A 26,284-nucleotide genomic window follows, 5' to 3' on the forward strand; every position below is an offset into this window, starting at 1 on the left:
TCCTCTCCAGTGATACATAAATGATGGATGGATGTGTCTAAGGGAAAAAAGTTGAGAAATGCTACTTTGAATTCTTCAATATAAGCAAGAATAAGGGAAGACAATTACCCTCCCAAACTCTGGCTCAAACTCCACTGTTGCTCGAGGCACAATTATAAGCAAAATGGACCACGGAGTCTTGTGCTGTCTTGATTTCTGTGTGTGTTGTGTTATGCAGACACAGGGCTGGAGTAGCGTGAGTGGTTTGGCAATAAAGAGGCTTATGTAATAAAAACATTATGAAAGCTAAAATGAGAACTCTTTTGGCAAAGTTGCCTTTTATCTTTAAGTTTTAATTTTCCTTGCACCTGTGTTACCATCTTATTAAAAATTGAAGAAATAGCCCTGGCTGGTGTGGTTCAGTGGATTGAGCACCAGCCTGCGAACCAAAAGGTCGTTGGTTCGATTCCCAGTCAGGGCACATGCCTGGGTTGCAGGCTGGGGTGTTTGAGAGGCAATTGATCCATGTATGTTTCTCTCCCTCTTTCTCCCCTCCCCTCTCTCTAGAAATAAATTTTAAAAATCTTAAAAAATGGAAGAAATACACAAGTCTGAAGAGGCACACTTATTGATAACAAGATGAAAATAAGAAGTCCCTAGCAGCTTATATTCACACTCAGAGTGTGAAATGGCCAAATAAGCCCACTGAGAATGTCTTTCCAGTGAGCAAGGAACTATTGCTTGGACACCACAATTCTTTAGGAAGAACTTAGGTATGTCAGCACAGGTACCTGAGGATCCTAATAACTGAATTAGCTTCTCTGCAGGTTTACACAGCCAGGTTTATAAATACGATTGACTTTTAGAGATGAATATAGAATGTTACTGCGTTTTCTTAAGAACACTTGATGCTTAGTGTCTTGATGTCGGGTACAAGAAATTTCTGGACTTACGTGCATTCGCAAAATATTTGAATGAGCACACCAAACCTAGGAGCAGAAAAGAGTTAATGAAAGTAATAATCTTAATATTTATTGATAGGAAGACTACTCTTTTGTGCCTTTATGCCAGACAAGGATAGGCAGCCCTGTGCTGTGGTTTACACGAATTGCTTGTTAGCAAACCAAAGGCACTTTAAATATTCTGCATCATTCTTAGATGTCCAGGATAAAAAGCATCTACTATGACGCTTTGAAATTTAGAGCTATATATATGTACACGTGTGTATGTGTGTGTGTATATATATAATGTATGTAGGTAGTAGGTAGGCAGGTCTGTCACGTTTATTTGGGAAAATATCACAACCTAAATTGGGCTCGCCTTTTGAGGCATTTTATTTGCTCTCCCCTTTTTTGTTAAAAGACACCAAATGAAGTTAACTGAAAGATAATTTTCCCGCTCTCAGAAAGGTGTACAAACCTGACGCACACATTTAGGGCTGCACAAGTTCATAGATGCTGTGATGTTCAGGGATGCCAATGTTTGGAACAGACTGTTGACGATACACTATTTAGAAAACGCCCCCATGCGGATGGGTCGGTTTAGGTCCTAAGGGCTACCCAGGAGGAGGGGGGATAAGAAACCACGCTGCACCAAAGAACAGCATTAGAGTCCGCAGTTGATCATCCCAGGGTGTTAGGAGGATGGGAATTGCTTGTAGTACACCCAGGATTTGTGACGTAAATGTCAGAAATTTTCTCTAGCTGGCTTTAAAAATAGGATCGTCAGTGTTTCGGGAGTCAGAGAAAGTAGAATCTGCCCTGGAATCAGGGAACAAACCTGGACGACATGTCAAAGCTCCCTTCCTACACCCATACAAACACACGGGGTAAAACCCCCGAGTCACTCAGCAGCCCTGATTACAACAAGAGTGAAGTAAGCTGCAGAAATACAGAGTCACTCCTCCCACAAACAGCAGTGAGGAGAGCTGTTGGGTACTGCTCTAAGACACTGTGTGGTCAGCTGACGCAAGGTGATACATGTACATCTTTTTCATACATCAGAGTAAGCTTGCAAGTTCTCAATATAAATTGCCTCAAGAGGGGTAGCTCAGATGAAATCGAAAATATCTCCTCCATATATTCAGTTTCAGAAGTTGTAACATTTCAAGAAAATATTCTAAAAGATAAAGTCAGAATGTGAAAAGCACAGGCAGAGGAATCGGTAATGACCAGAGCGGAACAATTCTGGAAGGCATCTTCACTTTCGTGTGGCTCGTGTGCATTTGAAACACTGAGAATTCCTGTCTCTCTTGTGCAAAAATGTGTACATATTAAATTACTTTCCACTTGAACAAACACTTTCCTAAATGTTTGGAAGGTGATCAAATTTTAACTGGAGGGCTTGTTTTCTTCCATCAGGTGTGGGGGAGATGTAGCTTCCTGGTATGAGAGGCAACAGTTGATTCTAATAGCAGAACAAGACAAAAATAAGAAAGTAAATTGAAAACAAATCCTATTCGTACAGTTCGATTTAAAGGTGGCAAAACAGGATACACATGGTACAAAGGTGTCAAAAGACATGAATTTAAAAATTAAGTAGAGATACTTTCAAAGCACTGTGATATTCAGATACTTGAAAATGACATTCTGCTGCTCACTCTAGGCTTCTCACAGATGTGCTCTAGTTTATTTCAATACACACATTTCTGAGTGTCTAGTCGGTGTTTAAAAGACAGATGCCCACAATCTATCAAACAGTAATTCCAAGACTCTACATTCTGCCCACCAGATTTTAAATGTTAGGATATTGGCAGGGCAGCACAGATGAAAAACCTCTTTGCTATCTATGCTAAACAATATTTAGTTTTAAGGAATTTCTTGATCATTCACTCAGAGATCTAGAAGTTGGTATCTAGGTAGAAATTTGAACTCACGAAATGAAACCACACTGCATGAAAAGATCTTTCTGAACTCCCTTCCTCCCCTGATACAGTAAAAAGTCTAGGAAGGAGGTGTGTGCTCAGGAAAAAAACTGGGACTTGAAAGACATGGGTGTCGCTCTTGCCCTTGGCTTTGCTTTCCAGAGACTGCATTTGGGGGAGGCGTGTGCAGGCACTGCCTCGTGGTGGGTCCTCGGGGGCTGCCACGCAGAGGTGGATAGCTTTCAGTGGACTAACGACGGAGACTTAGTGTAATCTGTGTAAATGAGATTATCCAGATGCCTGCCGCTGTGTGTCTCCTCCTCCTGTTGTCCTGGGTCTCTGGAAAGGTCTCTGGAAAGCCCCACATCTTTGTCAGTGGGCTTGAGGGTCATAAGGAATGGGGAGCACAGCTGTGAACTGGAGACTTCAAGGGGGAGCACATCCCCACCCGGTTGGAGGACAGTCCCCGTTGCAGGACAGTGTGGCAGAACTTCAGTTGGGACCGAGGGGCAGGGTGGCACAGTGCCACTGTCTACCCTTCCAGGCCAAAGGTGAGGAATCTCATAAGAAGTTTTTAAGGGGATAGTGTTTTTATGGGCAATTCACACCATCTTTTAAATTGCTGCCTCAGACTTATTGGAACAAACCCTAATCGTTTGGTTAAGTAAAAGGTGTTGGGCTTAACTTGCAAACATGTAACTTTAACAGGGGAAGGTAAAATATCTCCGTAATGCAGCCCTGGCTGGTGTGTCTCAGGGGATTGAGCGCAGGTTTGTGAACCAAAGGGTCACTGGTTTGGTTCCCAGTCAGGGCACATGTCTGGGCTGTGGGTCATGTCCCCAGTAGGGGGTGTGCAAGAGGTAACCACACATTGATGTTTCTCTCCCTCTCTTCCTCCCTTCCCTTCTCTCTATAAAAAAAACAAATAACATCTTTTTTAAAAAAAGAACCTCTAAAAAGTTTAAAAAACCCACAAACCTTCCACAATACAAATTTGGAGACCCAGAGATTTTGGATACATGGAAATCACCTTAACATTTCTTCTTATTGATCAGTTTGACCTTTTCCTCCCAACAAACTTCTACTTTAACTATTACATGGTTGAAAGAAAAAACTGCCTTCTTCTTTTATAGTGACTCGTTAGCTAACTGACCAAAATGTAGACCAAAGGTGACAGATTAAGTAAACACAAATAGGATGATTGTCAGAGTCAGATAAATGAAAAATTATCATCCTGGCTTACTCATAAGCAATGCTCATCTATTTAGTTATTTAGATCATATTTGTTAAGTACCTTCTATGTGACAGATACTGTTTTAGGCGCTGGAGATACAAGAGGGGGAGGGGAAACCCAAACAACCTTACTTCCATGAACTTCACGTTTTAATGTCCAAGTTTTCTGAAAGCAAGTAAAGGCCGTCACCCAATCACCCGTAGAACCAACGTCTGTCATTGTATTTACCACGCTTTCCTACCACGCTGCCACATCTGAGGGTGGGATTTCATTCCCAGATGTCTGAGTCTCATCTCTCTGTATCTGGCCAGAGTTGTCCTCACCTCGAGGAAAAAATCTAAGACAGGCGGACTTGGGTGCCTGCGCTGGGTGAGAAGACCTAAGCGTCAGGTCTCCTTCACGGCACATCGGAGGCTTCAGAGAGGAGCTGGGGTCCCTCTTCAAGGCCGGTGGAAACTCGGTGCTGCCGTAACCAGGGTTTTAGTCTTTGAAGCTGTTGTGTTTGGGTCCATGTTCGGGCAGGTGAGATACCCAATCCATGTGCAAAAGAATTGTGCAACCATTTGATGTCAGGGTATTTGGAATAAGACTTTGTAACAAACTAGATATTTTCATTTTTTATAATTTTATTACATCAACCAGTATTTATGAGGTAGACAAATACAACTACACCAGTGCAAAAAGAAGGTCTTGACGTCCACCTAGCCTCGCTTTGAAAGGTAGAAAAAGGAGAAAAAATCATTTCCATAGCACTTTAACTCCTGGGCGGAGGTACCTGCTGACGTCTTCTGTTTCTTCCTTCGTGACGTGCTCTCCGTTTGGTTTGGTCCTCTCGGGAAGCGTGGAAGTAGGGGCTCTCCAGGAGCTGGGCACAGGTTAGTCGGTCATCTGGGTTCATCTTCAGACACTCCTTCGGAAGAAAAGCAAAGAAGGTATTTTTAAAAGGGCCTATTTTGTTAGAGTCCTGAAACTCTGAATAATAACTGGATAGAGCAAATGTGAGTTTAGAAAATCAGGTCTGCATGTCATCCAGTACTTACAAGTTGTTAATAACTGTGGTCATCTCTATTTCTTCATCGCTCTGGCTTCTGCCTCCACAGTCCCACCTGAATGGCTCCTGTCATCCACACCTAAGACTTCTACGTCCCGATCCTTAAACCTGCTTCCCCACTGTGCGTTCTCTTCTCAGTAGTGTTAGATACTACTGACCACTGCCCTCCTTCTTGAAACTCTCCTTTTGGCTTCTCAGATGCCTCACTTTTCGTTCCTCCTACCTCCTGGCCACTAGTTTTCAAACCAGCCTTTCTTAGTTTACATTCTTCTCCACAGTGGTTGCATGAAATTCCTCAAGGCTCCATCCCAGGTTCCCGTTTCTTCTCATTTGTTCTAAGTGTCCAGCTGATCTAACTGATGTTCAATAGCTTCAAAGGTCAAGGTTTACCAGAGATTTGCATGTGTACGTTTCTGGTCCAGACCTCTCCTTTGAAATCCAGACCCACGTGTGTAAGGGCCCATGTACTATCTCTGCTTTGTCTCTAGGGCACTGTTATGGGTTGACCTCGTGCCCCCAAAATATTTGTTAAAGCCCTAACCCCAGTAGCTCTCATCACGTGGCTTTACATGAAATAGGGCCTCCGTGGATGTAATTAGTTCAGAGGAGGCGATACTGAAGTAGTGTGGGATCTACTCCAATATGAGCGGTGTCTTTACGAGAGAGGGGAGACCCTGCAAAGAGAGACACACGTGACATACGTCATGTGAAGACAGAAGCAGACCCTGGAATTCTGCTGCCAGAAGCCCAAGAATGCCTGGGACGACCCGAAGCTGGAAGGGGCCAAGGAGGACCGTCCCCCAGAAGCTTTGGAGAGAGCATGGTGCTGGAGAGACAAGAGGGGGTGGGGACAAGAGGGGGTGGCAACACCTTGGTTTTAGACTTCTGGTCTCCACAATTGTGAGAATATATTTTACTGTTTTGGGCTTCCCAGTTTGGGGTACTTCGCTAGGATAGCCCCAGGAAACCGACACAGACACCTTCTCTCTGCCACCTTCCTCCACTTCATGCCCCCGATCTAAATGATTGTCAGGTCCTATCCACTGCATTTCCAATTCTATCTTGAATCCATTCACCTCCTTGTATGGACTCTCAGTCTACTGAAATCTAGTCTCTCACTAAATACCTAAGGTTTTTTTCTAAAAGAGCATTTTCAGATCCGAAGAAGAGACTGTGAAAGCTGAGTCACGCAATGGTCCTGAGTTGAGACGCTGCCCTGCCTGACTAGTTGCAGGCGCACTGAGACGGACTGGGTGGGGTTGAGGCTTCTGAGCGCCTGCTAATTACCAACTTTTTGCACACCAAGAGGCTGATGAATTCTCAGAGGTGCTCCTGATTGAAGTGTTCCTAACTTGGGAAAAGTGTTAAAATGAGGGGCAAGAAATTGGAATTGCAAGCCCTGGCTGGTGTAGCTCAGTGGATTGAGCGCGGGCCTTCGAACCAGATGATCGTGGTTCAATTCCCAGTCAGGGCACATGCCTGGGTTGCAGGCCAGTTCCCGGCAGGGGCCAGTTCCCAGCAGGGGATGCATGAGAAGCAACCATACATTGATATTTCTCTTCCTCTCTCCTTCCCTTCCCCTCTAAAGATAAATAAATAAAATATTAAAAAAAAAAGAAATTGGAATTGCAAAGTCCGCATTGGGATCCTATTCCAGAGATTTCAAATTTCAGAAAAGGCCCTTCAACAAAATGTCTAAGAGTCGACAGACTTCTTGATGACCAGATAAAACTGATCTAGTGATAGGATGGTAATGGCTATGAAGACATAGTAATAAAAATAAATGTGGCGCCCACGGTCCAGTTTTAAACCTAATGCACAGAACACAAGAGCTCTGCCGCTGCATGCCACCACTGTCCTTGGCACTGTCACTGGCTGCCACTTCACCCACCTGAGCTCTTCCCTGCCTAGATTATGACCCAGTCCCGTGGGATAACGACCTGTTTTGGTAGCTGGCACTCACTTGTTGTTAAAGATGTTTCAACTGCAATTAATGAAAGGAAGGCTGCCTTTGTTTCACATGGGGTAGGAGTCTAGGATGTAGGGTGTGACTCACTGAATAACACAATCCCTGATGCACTTGAGAGAGTTCTTGGGTCTCAGGTCAAACATTATGAGCCTAGATCAAATAGCTGAGAGACAAAACTAGCTTCTCCCGGCATCCTGAGCTGACTATCAGGGCACGTCGCCTTTGGAGATGAGGACAAGGAGTTTGTCTTCTACCTGGAGTTTCTGTGCCCTTGAAGTTTTCTAGTTAGTTGGAGGAGGAACCACAGGAAGGCCTGGCCACAACATGGAAATGGGTTGGGCTTGTAGTGCTTGATGTCCCCCGTGCCAGCTGCTCTGGGTTTTCTTAAATTGTAGGTGGGTCAGAACAACCTGCCCTGCACAAGGTCAGAAAATTGGGCTTCCAGAAAGGACCAGCAAAGTGCTGGGTTAAGGCAGGTCATAGCAGTGAGACAGGTGGAAGATAGCTGAGGCCGTGGAGCAGGGGCAAGGGCAGTCGGAGCCCAGAGGTGTCACGCTCCGAACCTCAGGAGGGCCCAGACTCAAGAAATCCAGCAGCACCCTGGTTAGCACCTTTGCAGCCCCCCGCACTGGCACCAGGGCTGGTCTCAGTGGGCCCTAGGTTGTCCAGATGACTCCACCTTCTAGATTATATAAGTTTCCAACTTCGCTGCTCATCATAATCACCTAGGGGGACGTTTAATAACGTAAATTCTAAGGACCTCTTTAGAGAGATTCTACTTCTGTAACCTGAGTTTAGATACTGGAATGCGTGTTTTTGAAAAGCCCCCAGGTTGCTCTGATGAGTAGCACGGAAACCACTGCTATAAAGGGAACTTGACTGACGGTTGAAGACAGAGACTCTTACTGGTGGCTCCGTCCCTATCCCCTAAGGGCTTTCAGTATCCACTTTGGATGAAAGAGTCCCATCTAGCACGGCCCCAGCTGGTGGAGCATGGATAGCGGATGATCACAGGTGAGTCTCTTCTATTTTTTATTGGAATTTGTCCTGTGTTTGATGACCCCTCTCAGGCCTGGTGCAGAAGCTACACACTAGCATCTATACGGCGCAGACTTTGTTTGGTCTGCTAGTTTTTTTAAAAAAATAATTAAAATTTTTATTTAATTCAATGTGTCTAAAATGTTAGCCATTCAATATATAATTCATATTTTAAGTTATTAGTGAAATACTCATATTTTACACTCTTTGTATAGTAATTTTCAAAGAAATCTAGTACATCTCCATTCAAACAGGCCATATTTCAAGTGCTCAGTAGTAACACATGGTGGCCGCCATGCTGGACAGTGCAGCTCCGGATCTTCAAACTTAAGATGGGGCTTTTATCCTCACAAGCTTCCACAGTCTGAATATATGAATTTAATATTCAAATTTCTAACAAATACAAAAGAAGTAATAGTGTTATAACAGTAAACCCTAAATATACTCTATCTCCTACTAATTTTAATAAATATGTTAGAGAGATTACTGTGTAGACCAATGATGTTCCTTTAACAGTAATGATTTTACAGTTCCTTATTGTTTTCAATGACTACATCCTACTTTGGCATTATTTGCGCTGTTGTCTGCTCCTCCCAGGGTTACCACCTGCAATCATAATTTGCAGTCAGAAACAGTTACAATGGATCAAAGTACCTTCATAAAAGTCAAAGCCATAGGATGAGCCTCGGAGAATTTTTCTTCAAGAGTTTCCTAGAAAACAAAGTAAAGGCATTCAATATTACGTAAAAATAAAGTATGCAGATTTAGAATAGGTTAGTAGTAAGAACACTTTAAAGAAAGACCCGCCCCCCAGCAGGTGAATTTCTTTTAAAGATTTTTAAAATCATATTTTAATGTAATTTTACACTGTAGTGTAAAGACTTGAAAGCAAAAAACTGGAGTGATTTTCTTAATTGCACAGCGCTTTGCTGTTGATGTTTGGTAAGTGTGGGTCCCAAACCCACCCCCCTGAACGACCACCAACAGTTCTACACTATCTGTGCCTGACCTACGTGTGGGAACGCTTGCAGCGTTCATGAAAATACATTGAACTACGATGTAAGAACGATACAGAAGGGACAAAATTCAGAATAGCGAGGAGTGAGGACGAGGAAGATGGGATTCAGGAGAAGTGTGTGGGGAGGAGGAAGCTTCAAAGCTACTGATAACATCCTTCTTTAGCTAGGCAGCAGGTACATGCGAATTTGTTTTATTCTTTAAATGACATTTTCTTTTGGCATTCAACCTCTAGCCTGGCAATGGAACTTTTAACCTTTTACTGTGCTTAAAAAAATAAATCCAGTATGTAAATCAAGGTATCACATGAAATAAATTTAGAAAAAGAGGGTGTCTAGAGATAGCTGGGGCTGCCTGAACCGCAGTCCGTTCACGGGCGCCATGAATCACGACTGGCTCCACAGACGCTCGCCCGCCCTGCACCTCTCTGGCTCCCGCGGGGCTGGCGTGTGGACACACACCTAGGGACAGTGCTCTCATTCCACAGGCTGGATCCAGACCATATGGAGTTTTAAAGGTCACAGCCCAAACTTAGGTAGCACAGACAGGCAATCAATGTCTACAGGAGTAAGAGGGTCAAACTGATACCTTCCAAAGAAAGGCAAGGCCCACAGCCACAGCGTGGAGGGGAGCATGCGGTGTGGGGTGTTGATTTGGACACAATGAGGGTCATCTTGTAGAATGACCTTCCATGTGAAAATATACCTTGTCGGCAAATGGTTTTATTGATTTGAGCTTTGTTTCACATGCTGAGAACATAGAAAATGCTTCCCTCCCCAAATAAAGAAGCACTATTGTAAATACTGTGTACGACACAATAACTATTTCAGGAAAAGAGACCTGAGTGTTTTATGCAAAAGGATCAGGTATTTGTGCAGGAACTAAACATACTTTTACTTGAAATTTAACACTAAATTAACCTCTGGAAAGGGCATTTTCTCCCATTCATTTTCTGTGGTTTTTATGTAGTTTCTTTGATCTGTGTTAGCGTGGCATATGGAAACAGAGGCCGAAATCAGGAAAATTAAAAACAACTACCCCTTCAACGTAGCAGCATAAAATAGAAAACATCCCCAATCAAGCAATTACCATGTCTTCTGGTTCTGGTACACTGATACCACGAAAAAACTGGTTACTTTTGAAGATGGACTGATGTCTTGGGATTAGTTTTCCTGTAAAACGCGAACCACATGATTTATGTTAAGTTTATAAAAACAATGTAGTGTTTAAATCGCTAACTTCTGAGGGCCCGATGTGAAAGAAACACTGACCCTGACTGTGGCCGGCAGCCCTGGAAGGACTGGGTCACTGTGGAAATGTCCTTCTCAGGGAAGGCCAGGGTCAGCGGCTCGGTCTGGCGGTCCGCCTCCACCGGAAAGGGGCCACGAAAAAGGTGCAGAGGGCTTTACACACGCCGTGTCCTTTAATCTCATAACAACCCCACAATGGCCGCTGGTTTTGGCTCCACTGCATGGATGACAATGAGGCTCGGAGGTTTAATAACCTGTCTAAAGTCATGTGGACATTTCGTGACAGGCCCAGGATTCAAACTCTGGGCTGTCTGGTATCTGCTTAACATAAATTTCCACAATCCTCTTAGGAAATGAAACAATATACACTTCGGGTGTATTCCATACTGAAACTCTACGCCCCATTTTCCGTGCTGCAGGGCTGTCCAGAGAATGTGTGGGACCAGACCAGAGGCAGTGACTCCCCTGCCCGGCACCCGCGCTGCTGGGACAGCCCACAGCAGAGAAGGAAGGAACATTCACCTCGTGTGTAGACGTGCCACTTCCTCTGCACCCACGGTGCCAGAGTCAAGGTGCAGCTCACCGTGCATACTCTCCTCCAGCCAGGGGGGAGGAGACACCTGCTGAGGACGCTGACGCACGATGAAGGACACCCCGGGAGCCCCATTCCTACTCTGCACTGAGCTGGCTGTGTGATTTAGGCCATCATGGAAGTTCTCTGAGCCTCAGTCTCTCATTTCTAAAAGAGGCACAACGAAAATGTTACAGCGTCCTTAATGGGCTTTTCTTGAGACTGAACGAGACGGCATGTGCAAATGTGATTTGTAAACCCTTATGTACCATCCAAAGGGGTAGAGTTGAGAGGCTGTGACAGAGACTGTGTAGCCTGCAAAGCCTAAATTATTTAGCTTCTGGCCCTTTATAGAAAAAGTTTGCCGATCCCCACTCCGGAGTAACGGAGGAAAACCCTCTTTTACTGTGGACAGAAATTGCATTTGATCCGATGCCTTGTAAGAGTGAGGTTTAGGCAGCTGACTCATATCCTTAGCCCCGTCTTAGCTCAGTGTGGAAACTAAATGTATAGTTTATTCCACGGCTAAGTGGCTTGACTTGGAAAGGATCGGAAAACTCCTCAGTGAGAGAAGTGCTGGGTCTACACATTGAGGAAAGGGCTGGGTTTTGGCTGCAGCCCAGTACAGCCATCCTGAGCAGCAAGCACCCTGGTGAGGCAAGAAAGCTCCTGTGGTTCATTACGGTGACATGCTATCACTGCAACAACCTAGCAACTCTGTAAGCCATAAAATGCAGCTCCTACCCAGCGTTCTGATGATCAGATAAAGTTGATCCACGTCTGATTTTCCAGGCCAGAGTGGCTGCCCTGTCAGGAGCTCTGCAAAAACACAGCCAGTAGCCCAGACGTCGACTGAAGAACCATACTGCGTGTCTCCCACAAGAAGTTCAGGAGCCCGGTACCATCTAGTAGCGACGTAATCAGTGTAGACATCTCCTGGAACTGCACACACATCGGGTGAGGTGGGTCACATTTTCACAGCAGGTGAACTACTCCCAAGAGCAGGTCAGGCCTCCAGGTAAGCTCCAAACATTCTCAGAGGCCACCTGCTCCGAGTGGTTAATGCGGTGAGGCACTGATTGAGTAGACAGTTACACTGTGCACTCAGTCAATTCAACTTCCAGACACCTCAGCGAGTTACTATCTGCATGGTCCCAAAGAGAGGGGCGTGGAATCGAGGATTTCTGTAGTGTAACTTCAAGTCTACACCAACTTCCAAATGTACTGCCGAGTCACCTGGGTCTGGGTCCTATGAGGATACTGACTATGTACACAACACCTTGTGATGTGCACACTGCTAATGCAAGTTTGTGCTGCTGCAGGCCTAGATTTGTGGAGAAACGCTGATTTGTCCCTCTTTACCTTTGGTTCCTCCCTGTCTGGGGTCATCCCCTTTTCTGAGCACTGTCTGAATTCCCTCCTGGATCGTCAGCTGGCTCTCTAGTCCCACCAGCTCTATGAACGCATTTTCCTGACCACTCTAGCCACAGTGTTACCATTTCCCTCCGGGGGAAACATCTGCACCTTCACTTTTGTACTTCGTTGCCAATCATCCTGCAGTAACATGTATTTTTTTCATTTCAGATTCCAAGTGCATGAAAGGCAGAAATGTATATTGTAACTTTTTTCCTCTCCAATGGGGCAGAGCATATAAATATGACATCAAATAAATTCTAGTTGAATGAAGTGTACCAGAAGTGCAAATTAATGTAGTCACTAAAGGTTAAAGTGAGACTTTCCTTTTCAAATAATAACAATGTAACATGTAGCATACATTCAATATCTAAAGGAGGAATTTCCACTACATTATTTCTTTTTTATTTTATTTTATTTTATTTTTTTTAGAGAGGAAGGGAAGGAGAGAAGGAGAGAAATATCAATGTATGGTTGCCTCTCGTGAGTCCCCTGCCGGGAACTGGCCTGCAACCCAGGCATGTGCCCTGACTGGGAATTGAACCGCGATCGTGTGGTTCACAGGCCTGCACTCAATCCACTGAGCTATACCAGCCAGGGCTCAACTACATTATTTCTTAATCACCTGAATTGGGTAGGTTAGTAATAAGTGGCTACTTACTCAGAATTCGTGCAAATCCGAAGTCACAGATCTTGATTATTCCCTGCTTAGTTATTAGAATATTTTCAGGTTTTACATCTCTGTGAATGCACTGTAAGATAATGTTTGATTATTTCTTTGAGCCATCAAGGTGACAAAGCAAAAAGAAATTAACTATCAGTTTAAATGATACACATAGCCTGTGAGATAAAAACAAATACGGTTTTTCTTCATTTTTCTAAAAGAACTTAAATTGGCAATTGTTTACTGATCATATCAAAAGAAAAAATCAAAATGTAGCTACATCAGTGAAGAAATGATTGTTGAATATGAAAACTGAATTTTGGGGGGTGGGAGGGGAGGTGGTATCGTACAATTATTTCTTCCGGTTTTTACTGGGTCCTGTTTGAACTGCAAAAGGTAAAACTCTAGATGAGGCCAGACTCAGTGTATCTCTAACAAGAAGCTCCTGCCAACCAAAGATGGGACAATGTGAACACCAGAGAGAACAATGATTGCAAAGGGTTAAAACACACGACTATATAAAATCCCTAAGTTTATTATTATGTTATGATTATAAACTTTCCATTAAATCCCTTCATTGTTCACTCTTGGATGCTGCTAACATACCAACTCATTACTCTGCGTATTGATAAATAAGGGAAAGAATCCCATATTTACCTTACTGTCCTTTACAGAGGTTGGAGTCCATAAGGATAAGCTCTTCACCATAGAATTCCAGTTAATAAATGCAGGAGGAATAACAGAATTAGAGAAATACCCCCCCCCCCGCCTTTAAAAAGATTTTATTTATTTATCTTTAGAGGCGAAGGGAAGGAGAGAAGGAGAGAAATACCAATGTATGGTTGCCTCTCGTGAGTCCCCTGCCGGGAACTGGCCTGCAACCCAGGCATGTGCCCTGACTGGGAATCGAACCACGATCGTGTGGTTGGCAGGCCCGTGCTCAATCCACTGAGCCACACCAGCCAGGGCAAGAAATGCCCCCTTTTAAACCCAATGAAATGCTGGTTATAGGCAATAATCATCCAAGGATGCTAAACCCATCAAGCGAAATGCTGACAGGGAAGCCGATAACGCAGGAAAATCAAACAGGCAACTCTGAGCCCGCAAGTCTATTTTAAGATGAGAATGGGATAACCAGACACCAGGTGCCTCGTGATGTCGGCCCAGTGAGAAGTGTACAGCACTATACATGAAGTTTTCTCATCTAAAAATATGAACCTGAAAACGATCAGGCCTCTAGATACAAACATCGATTTACAGGAAATACAAGTGAAAGAACAAGTTCAATTACACACAGGATGCAATCAGGGAAGACAATTTCAGTAACAGTGATGCTCAAAGTGGGGTTCTTGGACCAGCAGCTTCTGTTCCAATGAGGAAAACGCTTGGAAAGGCACATTCTCAAGCCCTTCCCCAGATTTATGGAATCAGGGACCTGGGGGTGGGCCCAGAGACTGTCCCAACCGGCCCTCCTGGGACAGCGATGCATGCGTGACTTGGAGAGCTAGGGCTCTAAAAAATTAATGATGAAACAATTTTTTAAAAGGTGGGGTCAGGGGAACTGTACAGAATAAAAGACTTAAAAGACAGAAAAACAGAACAAAACCAAGTCTCATAGTGGATTACACTACTGCAAACTTATTTTAATCCAATTTAAAAACAATCAGAGGAATCATTAGTACCGAGGCAAAAAGAAACAGTAAGTTTATACAAACTTTCAATTCATAAGGAATTAGAACTTTGATTCTTATAGAAATCGGAAAAGGGCCACAAATAATGCATTGCTTTTCCTCATATTCTGTAACTTTCTTTTGGCTTTTTGGTTTGCTCTTCTGGGTCTTACCCTCCCCAACCCCTGTTTTTAGCTCTTTGAAGACACCCCTCAGCTATTTGTAGAAGAATCATGATGAAGAATTAACACATGTATCAGAGAATGTCACTTACATTATGTTTATGACAGAAATTAAGAGCTTGAAGTGTTTGCCATAATACACTCTGGATCACTCCATCGGCAACTCTAGGGAAAAACACCACAAAGGACATTAAAACTCCTGGGGTGGGGTTATGGGGGCAGAAGAGGGAACAGAATGGGAGTGAGTGGGGCTTGGGATGGTCAGTGAACACAGCGCAGAGGGTGCCGTGATAATGTTTTTTAAAAAAAGTTTTAATGAGAATTGCTTTACTCTTTTTCATTATAATTACATAATTTCCTCTCTAAATTTCAATTTTTTTACATCTGTACAAATGATACATGCTTAACAGGAAATTCAAACAACATAGAAAAGTAAAGGAATAAAAAGTGTTCACTCAAGTCTCGTTGCCCCAAATAGCTGCCGTGACCTGTGGTGGCGGTCCCGTTAGGCACCACTGTTCCTCTCCCCTCTGTGTGTGGGAATTGACTTTTTAATTTTAATATTAAAAAGTATATTCTTATGGTTTAAAATTTAAAAATTCCAGAAGTATCTCTATGAAGTATTCTCTCGCAGACCCGCCTACCCAGCCAGTTCCTCCCCGAGGACTTCCCTACCTCTCTCTGAAACAGGGACTTCGGCACACAGACATTTTGCGGCTGGGAAGGGTCGTATTCCATGGATGTATAGTCATTTACTTAGTCCCCACTGATAGCAATTGGTGGCCCAAGTTTTATTTTTGGAAACAACACTCCAGTGAATATATATAATCCATCTCACTGCAGTTATGCAATTATCTTTTAAGGTAAGTTCTAGAAGTGGGCTTTCCAGGACCAAGTGTAGGCAGACATTACATTTTGATCCTTCGGGGACGAACTTCAGGTAGACCTGAGTCTTGTGTTGCAGGAAAAAAGGTATGCTTGAGGACTGACCTTCAGCTCGTCCAGTTCGAGTTGGGGGTGAGCACTCAGGCAAGTGCTGAGTTGCTTTGTGAAAGTGACTTACGCCTGGCACGCAGGGCAGCACTCTGGGAAGCCAGGGATAGAATCAAGAGCCCATGAGAATGGGGCTCTGGGAGCTTTAGTCCCTGCAGAATCCTTACTCTGGGTGGAAGATGCTGGAAAGTGCCACCGGCAAGTGTACCTTCCTTGGGGAACTGGGGAGTACTCTGGCCCGGAGTAGTGTGCTTTGTGTAACCATCTCCACAAACTGTAGCAACCACAGCAAGACCATAACTTTTCCGTGGATGTGATTCCACTGCTCACTTCACCCTCCCATGAATGACACCGTCCCAGTTACACACTGCCCAGCGGCCTCTCTGAGGGAGGGTGACCCACTCCCACCGCCACAAAACATCTGTGCACTGAAGTCCCCATCCCCTCATCTGTTTTTGCCGGTGTTGCATCTGCCAATCTGTGGCTAAAATAGAAAGATCTCATTTTCATTTCTTTAATTAGTGAATTTAATTTTTACATGATCATTGGCTATTACATTTCTTTTTTGGTGTATTTACTGTTCATAGCTTTTTACTTTTTTGATTGGCCTGTTTACTCCTTTTTAAACTGAGTTATGAAGACTCGGTGTACATCAGGGTCTGTGCATATGTATTGGATGACTGAATGCTGTGACTATTTATTTTCCTTAGTGTGTTGCTGGTCTTCCATCCTGTTCACGGGATGGGATTGCTGGTTGCATATTTTGAAAAACATGAAACAAGATTTCTTTCACCAAATGTCTACTCTACGTTTCTTAATTAAAAATTTAAAATTACCTAATACTCCAAACACACTCAACCCCGGCTCTAATATTTTATCATAGCTGGATATTTAAATATGCTCAGATCACTTTTTAAAGACAGACTGGTTACGCAGGTGTAGCTGGCCTTCCAGAACAGCGGTATGGGCTACATAGGACTCTGGCATACGGCACCAGCAACAAGACCTCGCCGTGTGTGAAATTAGGAGTGCTTGTAATCATTACACTGAATTCTATTTGTTTTAGTAACTCTTTAAGCAGTTCTCTTAGATTTTCGCAGAATATAATGAAAATGACAACAAGTTAAACTTGTCTCCAAAAGTCATACATTCTATTCACTGTTGCTGTCATGTTCCATTGGCTAGCGCTCTCAGAACAATGCTACGTTATTCAACAGGTGCCGACTGGCGTCCTTGTCTCGTTTCTCACTTTCATGGTGGCTCCTTTGGTGCTAAGTAAATCAGCGGTTATTTTGAATACAGTTCGTGTGTGCGTATGTGTATGTGTGTGTATGCTAAGAAAGTATTTTAACCCTAGTTTGCCAAGGCTTCTTAAAAAAATCAGAAAAGAATGTTGACTTTATCAATTGCCTTTCGAATTTTACCAACCACGTGCATTTTTCCTCCTCTAACCTGTTAGCGAATTATGTGAATAGATCTCCTAATATTGAACCATGGTTCACTCCTTCAATTCAGTCATCCAATACATAACTTAGCCTCGAAATGTATCATGATTTATATTTGCAGGTTTGTCTCCCCAGTCATTTTTACTCTGGGTTAATATTCATCCGCCCTTTGAGCCAATCCTGAGATGGGGGCGGGTAGCCGGCAGGCGTGTCTGGGTAGAAAGGGGAACTGGGGCTCACGCTTGAAGTTTGCCGCAGTCAATCCCAGGACGTGAAACCGGGACCCGACCACACAGAGCTCCGGTTTCCAAACCACTTACCCATTTGGATTCCTTTCCAGTTCATTTAAGAGTGTATGATCGCAGTATTCGAAAACTAAATGCATTTTCCTCTTTCTCCTGAACACCTCAATGAGGTTCACAAGGTTTGGGTGTTTTAATTGCTGCAAAGGAATCGAAATGCAACGTTTGGTGATTTGTTTCTTGTAAGGGTTCTCCCTGGATCCCTTACAATTTTAAGAACGGAAGGTCTTGCCTATCATCTTTATGCATCTCTTGTGGAGAATTTTATTACAGTTACTTACAAGAGAAACTATTCTTAGTAAGAATCTTGGATCTTAAAGTTGGAAGAAAATTTTAAGAATTTTTCTAACACACCTATAATAGACGATAACTAAACTGAATCTCTGGAGAAAACAAAGTATACTAACACTAAAAATACTTTAGCATTTTGTGGAAACTCTAAATATGTAAGTCATAAAATAACCTGAATGAAAAACTGAGGAAATGGAATTATTGTGTAAGACTATAAAAATCATCAATACCCACTTAGCTTACGGATCGCCATTACTGAATGTAAATGTCAGCTGGGTGTAAACCCAGTCTGGACTTCAATGTCAGCTCTCAGGAACAAACCTGACCTTCAAGTCCGATTACATCACCTATTCTAGGAGTCCACGTGGTCAGTCTGTTTTTAATTTGCCATCTTCCAGCTCTGCTCTTTGATTTTGTTGTTCTCTCTTATGCTTAGACGTCTTATGTGTTAAATTCTAGTCCCAAACTGAAGCATTTCACAAGTCAGCCTCTGCTCAACATTGTAAATCAAGGGAAAACCCCGATTAAGATCATCTAAGACAATCCGTCACTACAGGAACTATATCACTTATCATCCTATCAAGGTAACGAGTACAAGCCAGGGCTGTCCCAGGCAAACTGGCACCTACAGTCACTCAGCCTATATCTAGGGTGACCATATAACTTAGCGTATAAACCAGGACATTTTGAAAGAGGATGCTGATCAGACCAACTCTGGTTCTGGACCAGGACATCTGATCACTCTTAAATTACAACTCACCTTCCCTCGTTTTCCCACTACAGTAGAAAAATCGCTTTTCCAAACCCTGTACCATTTACTCAGAGGGATATAGAAAAAAAGAGAACAGTATTGTGTACACAGCAAAGCTCAACAAATAACCTGCAGGCCCAGGAGAGAGTCCTAAGTACCAGGACTCACATGACACCCTCTACCTCAGCATCCTCGGGCATGGTTTGACTCAGAAAAACATCACCTGGGGACGATTCCTGCTGCTCAGGAGTTTGGGAAAAGGGAATTCATTATACGTGAAAAACATTCCCAGAGCACCAAGTTATTTTTTTCTAGGGGCTCTACTGTCTGAAAGGGCAGAAAGGCAAACAGCGGAGGAGACGGGGCCACACAGGTAATCCCCCTGCTCTGTGCTGCAGCCAAAGCTGTAGACAGGAAACAAAGTGTCTCCAGCAGGTGAGTGAGGGACTCACAGATGCCTTCACTGGCAAGGCTCGACCCAGCCAAACCTGCCTTTGGGTAGATCAGCAATTTGCAGCTCATTTGCCGGTGAAATTCATTTAGCCCAGAAAAACAGTGACTTGCCTAAAGTGAAACAGGTAGTAAGGAGGGGAAGAAATCAGTCAAATTTAAATAACTGGAGTATATGAGGGAGGTTCGGTAGATATATCCTAGAAGGAAACTGTTCCGAGTGTACCCGGATGTAACTACCAAAAGCAGGAAAGGGTACTCCGAGAGTCATCGTCACCGGAGATCAAGCTGAGCTGGAATCTGGTTGCTTTTTAACCGTAAAGTCCATCCTTCAGTTGGGGAACTTGGAGGCACGACCTGAGCATTAACTGTTGCTGGAGACTCTGGGGGCTGCAGCGGCTGAGATGCACCACCTTCATCGGAAAACACCCACTGCCGGGCGCAGACACACCCCATGACTTAGCTGTGACAGAGCTGGCTGTGGCTCCGAGGTCGCAGTGAACCGCTTTTTACCAGGATGCATGTGCTCTTAAAAAGTCCATGTGTATCTAAGTATATTTTGAACAAAATACTAGAATTCATTAGTTGAGGAAACCTGCTCTGGATAGTTCTTGAAAAAGATGGATACTTAACTCTTATCTCCCTATAAAACCTGGATTTCTGGGGGTTCCCTAAAGCAGATGACATGTCAAAACAAAAGTCGGCTGTGTGTCCTTGAAATCCTAAGAGTTTTGTGACTCAAAGTATGTTCCATGAATCAGGAGCTTCTGTGCCACTGAGAGCTGGTCCGAAGCGCGCATCCCAGGCTCCCCACACCCCTCCCGAGGCAGAGCCAGCTTTTCAACAAGGTCCCCTACAAAAGCCAATGCACTTTCATGTCTGAGAAGTGCTGCCCTACAAGTGGGTTTCCTCTCTGATGAAATAAAGGTGCTGATGAGAAGCATCTCTAGGTCTCTTACGGTTCTAAAACTGTAAGATTTTTAGGATGGGAAAATGTTTACATTGAGAACTTGTGCATCGTACACGCCAAATCCCACCAGAGTAGAAACAACTGGGACAAACCCTCTGTGTACAATGTGTATACACAGCTGGACCATCTTCAATCTGTCTGAGGACCAGTGGGCCCCAGGCGGGACCAGTCCACAGCCACGCCTGCAGCCCCACGGGCACAGTCTGTGGGCCCCTCTGTGCCAGCAGATGGTCTTTTAGTTGCTGGTTTATGTTGGGGGGTGGGGTAGGAAGTGGGGGGCACAGCTGGGGGGAATGAGAGGACTTGGGACAGTGATTCACCAACTAGAAGGAAAATAGTTCAGTAATTTAACCGTCTACAGCTGTACTCATAATAAGTACCCGCTAAACATAAGAGTGGCTAAAGTCCAAAGTGAAAATCAATGTATTTCCCCAAGTTACTGATACAAAGGAATTTAAAAATCCAATAGAAAAAGAAATCACTTTAATGTTCTCGGTAATTTTGGCACACATAGTTCACCCACTACCATGACACTATATAGATACATAAAAGTTAACCTACCTTCAACATGCGTATTTCTCTTAGTGCTATTTTTTTAACAACAGGATCATCTTCAGATTCCACAAATTTTTTAATAGCTACCATTTGTCCAGATGTTTTGTTTCTGCACTTGAATACAATCCCATAAGACCCTTCTCCAATCTTAGCTAATTTTTCATACTTTTCCATGAGAGTAGGAGTGACTTAGATCGCTGTGCCGATTACCTTGCAGGACAATATTGCACCTGGAAAATAAGACGGCTCAGCTTCATCAGCTCATCAAGGGCAGTGTTCCCACCGATACCACATAAAACCAATCTGCTAAGGATGCCAAAGGTTTCTTTCCATTGATTAACTTTAAATACACTTAAAAATATTTGGGCGTTGTTAGTTGAGCTTGGTGCTTTGCAGTTCTTCCAGTTACTGAAAAAATTTCATATGCTGTTTCTTATAACAGGTCTGTGTTGACTTTAGTTGAATTCAAAGAAGTTGTGGAAAGGAACCTTATCCAATCTATTATGTTCATTATCCTCTAGTAAATGGTTAAAACGTGATCCTGTAAAATCCAGCTGAATGAATATTTCATATTCTTGAACATGGTGTTTCTCTTTTCCTTCCTAACCACTTGAATACAGCAAAGACTAGAAGTATTGGGAAAAAGACACGGTACAAAGAGCTACACCTCCACCTGGTGGAGAGAGAAGAAAGAGAAACTGTGGACTTAAAGCAATTAAAAATAATAAAATCTTTTTAGAGCATTGTTTATTGTGCTTAGCATTTATGTATATGAAGGAACAGAGCCTAACCCAAAGAAAATAGAAATAAACCACAAAAAAGAAGGCCGATACCTATAATCCTTCATGTATGCTCTCATACCCATAGTGATTTCTACAGAAATACTGGGTTTAATTTTTCTGTCTTGTGTCACCCATTTGTGAATTTTATGGTGACTAGATTACATGTTAGATTAGAAATAAGGCCATCATAATTAAATAAGTCAGTCTAAGAATTAAAAATATAAAAAATTCCAATCAGTCTTAAAAATCCCACCCCACTTTACTCAGTAGAATTTTTTAAAAACATTTTTAAAATTTATTTCTAGAGAGAAGGGAAGGGAGGGAGAGAGGGAAAGAAACATCAATGTGTGGCTGCCTCTCATGTGCCCCCCACTGGGGCCCTGGTCCGCAACCCAGGCCTGTGCCCTGACTGGGAATTGAACCGGTGACCCTTTGGTTCACAGGCCCGCACTCAATCCACTGAGCCACACCAGCCAGGGTACTCAGTAGAATCTTATTATAAACTTAGTAATAATAGCTAGCTTTTAATAACACTGTCCTATACAAATTACATATAATGTACACAAATATTTCATAAAGTAGGAGTTATTTTTATCCAATTTTACAGACAAAAAAAACTGAGGCACAGTGAAATTATTATGGAATTAGAACCTAGGCGGTCACATTTCAAAGATCACAATTTTCATCACTACACTATACTACCTCACAGTTAATTAAAAATAAAGCACAACTTGAAGAGCTGCTCCATTCAGGTATTGGCATTAATAAAATTTGAAGTAGAGAGTTGACCTCTGCCCTGACCAGTGTGACTTGGTTGGGTGGGTGGGTGTCATCCTGCAAAGCGAAAGGCCATTCCCAGTCAGGGCACATGCCTGGGCTGTGGGTGTGGTCCCTGGTCCAGGCAGCTGATCGATGTTTCTTTCGCACATCAATGTTTCTCTCCCTCTCATTCTTGCTCCCTTTCCCCCTCTCTAAAAAGAAATAAATTAAATCTTAGAAAAAGAGTTGACCCCTTAAAAAATTTCCTGTTTCAAATGAGTATTTTTTTTTTACTTCACTAATGTCCAGTCTTTCCTACCCACAGACTCTCTCATTGAAGAAAGAAATCATGTATCCTCACTCGCCACCACAAAGCCACACAACTGGAGAGAGCGTCTACGTGGGTGAATGGCTACCACTATTACCCAAGCACATACACTCACGTAACACATGGCAACTCTACCACAGACTGTGTTCGGAAAACTATTAATTATGTGCGTATATGTGGAAAACCTGAGAAGGCCAAGAGGAAAGCTAAAGCTGAGGCAGCTTGAGACAGATTATGAAAAAACAGAGAAATAAAAATTACCAAAATCAGGACCACCCTATAGGAGTTAAAAAGGTTGAAACAGAGTATTATGAACAACTCTATGCAACCAAATTAGACAATATGAACAAATGTCTAAAAAGACACAAAATACTAAACTGACCCAAGAAATAGAAAACCTGATTACACTCATAACAAATAAAAAATTTCAATTAGTAATTGAAATTCTACCCACAAAGAAAAGCCCAGGCAGGATTAGACAGCTTCAAAAGTGAATTCTACCAAACATTAAAAGAATAATAAATACCAATCATCCATTTATTTTTTCCATAAAACAAAAGGCATTTTTTGTTTTCATTCATTTTTTATCTTCATCAATAACTTCATTGATTTGGATATTTTGACTATGTCGGCTATCTCCCACTATTGGCTTCTAGTGGGTAGAGGCCAGGGGTGCTGCTAAACATCTTCCAATACACAAGACAGCCCCACAGTGAAGAATTATTTGGCCAAAATGTCAACAGTACCAAGGAACTTCACAAGCCACTTTTGATCCGTTCGCTCAGTCACAGCACCTCCTCCATACACTGCACAAATCTTTTTTAATTTCAGTTGCATTTTGACCTTTCTTGAAACAATAAAGCATAATATGTTGAAAATATTGTGTATCTTCTTCCATCTTCAATATTTATATGGCTGCCCCAAATTCACCAATTTTGATAAGTTTTTTTAAAATGTACTCTGATACAACAGCTGTCACAATACATTCTAACAAAATTGTTTTGAATGAAGTTAAAGACAACTAAGCACTGCTAGAGCCATTTTATGGAAAAAACTAAGTGAACTTTTTGGCCAACCCAATTGAAAATTGAAGTGGAGGAAACATATCTCAACTCATTCTGTAAGGCCAATATGAGGAGGGACCCCTCCAAAAAACCCCCAGTATTACCTTCTGGAGGGTGGGCCCCTCGGTAGTACAGACTTTCCCCACTAGGTGAGTGGTCTAGGAACCCATCTGCATCAGGACAGCAGCTGGCGTTGTTGTGAGAGGCTGCATTTGGCTTCAGTGAATTTTTTTGAAGACTCTTTCCATGCATTTACCCATTTCATGCTGGGTAATTTATGAGCACGCTTGCCCTCACTGCACTGAGTGTTCAGTTTTTCACCAAAATGACCCCACCCTACCTATTGACTCAATCTCATCCCGAGTGGCTTTTTTGTTTGTTTTCCCAGATGAATAAAGTCCTCAATAGGAAATATTTTTCTGATGTGGAAAAGGTGAAACAAAAAATGGCAGAAGCACCAAAAGGCATCAAAATCAACGCGTTCAAAAACTGTTTTGAGCAGTGGGAAAAAACATCTCAGGTGTACTGCATCAGATGGAGAGTTCTTTGAAGGTGACTGAGTTTAAACATGTAAGAATAAATACACAATTTTTAATAAATAAGTTGTTTTTCTCCGTCCCCTCTCATATTACATTGATACAAAGTCAGATAAATAAGTCCCCAGGAAACTACAGATCATTATTCTCATGAATAAGGACACAGAATCCTCAACAAAATGATTAGCAGAAATATATAAAATGAGTTATACACCATGACTATGTGGGACTTATCTAAGGAATGCTAGGTTTAATATCTAAAAATCAATATTGTAAAACAACATCCTAGTAGAATAAAAGATAGAAATACAGGATTGTCTCAGTAGATACATACTTTTAAAAAGCACTTTAACAAGACCCAGAATCCACTCATGATTTTAAAAATCTCATCAAACTAGGAATAGAAGGCAACATCCTTCCCAGAAGGCCTGTAGAAAAACCTACAGTTAACATCATGCTCAATGGTGAAAGACTGAATCCTCCTCCCACCCCCACCTGCCCCTCCACCCAGACTGGCGAATTCTTGTAGTTAACCACTTATGTTTAACGTTGTATTGGAAGTTCTTGCCACAGGTCAACTAAAATTAATTGAAAGTATATAGATTGGAAATGGACAGAAAAACCCTCATTTGGAAATGAGATGCTACTGTAAGCAGAGAATCCTAATGATGCTGGGGGGAAAAACTATTGATAGAGGTATATTAGGCAGAGACTAGATGCAATTGGTTGGAAATACTTTTGATCACCATTAGAGATCTTCGCAATCTGGAGCCACATGCCTCTTGGTTACAGGGTCTCCTGACTTCAGAATTTACCAACTATTTGATTCCTAAGTTAATGAAGTTCTTGTACAAAAGCAAAAATAGATGTAGAGTTGGGCCAACTGGTGAATACAGAAAGACATACAGAGACAGATACTCGAGTGGGTTGTTAAATTCTTTGAAAACTTTCTATTTAATTTCCTGCTTTAAGGACTGAAACAGAGAAAACACTTGTAGGCAGGTTATATATGCCATGACTGTGTCACACACCAGGCCCTGAGGGCTCAAGCATGCCTAACGGATACATGGAGAAGAAAAACAAAATTAGAAAGGGAGAAAAATGGGGTAGAAAACATATTAATTTCCTAATCTAAGTTTCTAGGAAACTCGTATAAACTGTGGCGTTGGGCATGAGGGGGGAAAGGAAACCTTTTCAATACCAGTCCAGATCATTTGCGGATTCTGCAGGTTAGAAATCACAGTCTGCGCCGTTGCTTTTGTTCCCATGCAACCGAATGTATTTATATTTAATAGAACTGAATAGAAAACGGGCTATAAAACCACTCTGCATCTGATTTATAAGACAGAATCACAGAACTTCAAGAATACACACACCTGATTATAAACTTCTCTTGGCGATAGAACAATTGGATTAATTAAAAGCATCCCCAGAAAACTATAAGACCACATGATCCACAGAGCTCAAGAAACGAATTTTGTTTTTAAAAAATCGCATTTCAACGTGTACACATAACAGGAATGAAAGTTCGGCATAGATCACTTTATTTCCAGGCCACTAAACTAGTCCCAGACCCTTTTGTGAAGGGCAGCCCAGCTTGGGGGCCAAGCCTCGGACTCCCAGAGGGCAGAGGCGCCCCTCGCTCCCCTGACGCTCGTTCCGAGGGCCGCCCTCCCCCCCACCCCGGCTGCCCCTTCCTCCTGCCGCCAGGGAGCCCCAGCGACTTGGTGGTGTGGCCAGCGGCAGCACTCTGTCACCTCTAGCCCCTCGCCCTCACGCCTTCCTGCCCTGCAAGAGGCCACCGAAGGGGAAGGCAGCCCCGCTCCCCTTCTCTCAGGCAACTTTCCCTTGTCTGGGAGCCCCACTCGGACGCCACATCACTCTCCATCAACGCCCCCTCCCCACACTGCCCCCCAACCCACCTGGCCTGCCACGCAGCGCAGCGACCAGGGCCTGCCGCAGGACCGGCACTTACGGCGCAGACCGGGCAGTGGTGGCGTGCCCCGAGCAGCCCCAAGTCGGATGCGGGTGGCTCTGCTCAGCCCGTGCCCCCCGCAACTCCAGAGCGGAACTGCCGCAGCGTCTCCCGGGCAACGGGACGCTCAGGCTGAGCGGGGCAGGACGGCTTCCGGAGACGGTTTCCCTGGTGCCGCAGAG

At 43.2% G+C, this 26,284-nt stretch overlaps 1 protein-coding gene across 2 annotated transcripts; it reads right to left on the reverse strand.

Annotated features, from left to right (window-relative positions):
* Positions 1–519: 519 nt before the first annotated feature.
* Positions 520–26,284, reverse strand: CDKL4 (cyclin dependent kinase like 4). Of its 2 annotated transcripts, none has more exons than XM_037066837.1 (10): positions 26,103–26,284; positions 20,665–20,888; positions 17,660–17,781; positions 14,994–15,066; positions 13,047–13,137; positions 11,717–11,914; positions 10,241–10,323; positions 8,789–8,845; positions 4,852–4,986; positions 520–2,385 (listed from the first exon to the last, which is right to left on the reverse strand). In XM_037066837.1, exons 2-10 carry the CDS (start codon positions 20,830–20,832, stop codon positions 2,284–2,286), a joined length of 1,029 nt encoding a protein of 342 aa, XP_036922732.1. In that variant the 5' UTR covers positions 20,833–20,888; positions 26,103–26,284; the 3' UTR covers positions 520–2,283. The 2 variants fall into 2 exon arrangements, with proteins under 2 accessions (XP_036922732.1, XP_036922734.1); XM_037066839.1 differs by having other exon boundaries at positions 26,050–26,284.

Source organism: Sturnira hondurensis, unplaced genomic scaffold (assembly GCF_014824575.4).
Source record: "Sturnira hondurensis isolate 20B ecotype Veracruz unplaced genomic scaffold, ASM1482457v3 Scaffold0016663, whole genome shotgun sequence".
In the NCBI taxonomy this organism is placed as follows: domain Eukaryota; kingdom Metazoa; phylum Chordata; class Mammalia; order Chiroptera; family Phyllostomidae; genus Sturnira; species Sturnira hondurensis.

Bases quoted from the DNA above. Each gene is read 5' to 3' on its own strand.
- CDKL4 (XM_037066837.1), bottom strand. From the start codon at position 20,832: ATGGAAAAGTATGAAAAATTAGCTAAGATTGGAGAAGGGTCTTATGGG. The intron at 17,782-20,664 runs GTAGGTTAACTT...ATTCCTTTGCAG, and splicing joins GAGAAATACGCATGTTGAAG to CAATTAAAACACCCAAACCT. The intron at 10,324-11,716 runs GTAGGAGCTGCA...CGCGTTTTACAG, and splicing joins TCTGATCATCAGAACGCTGG to GAAAACTAATCCCAAGACAT.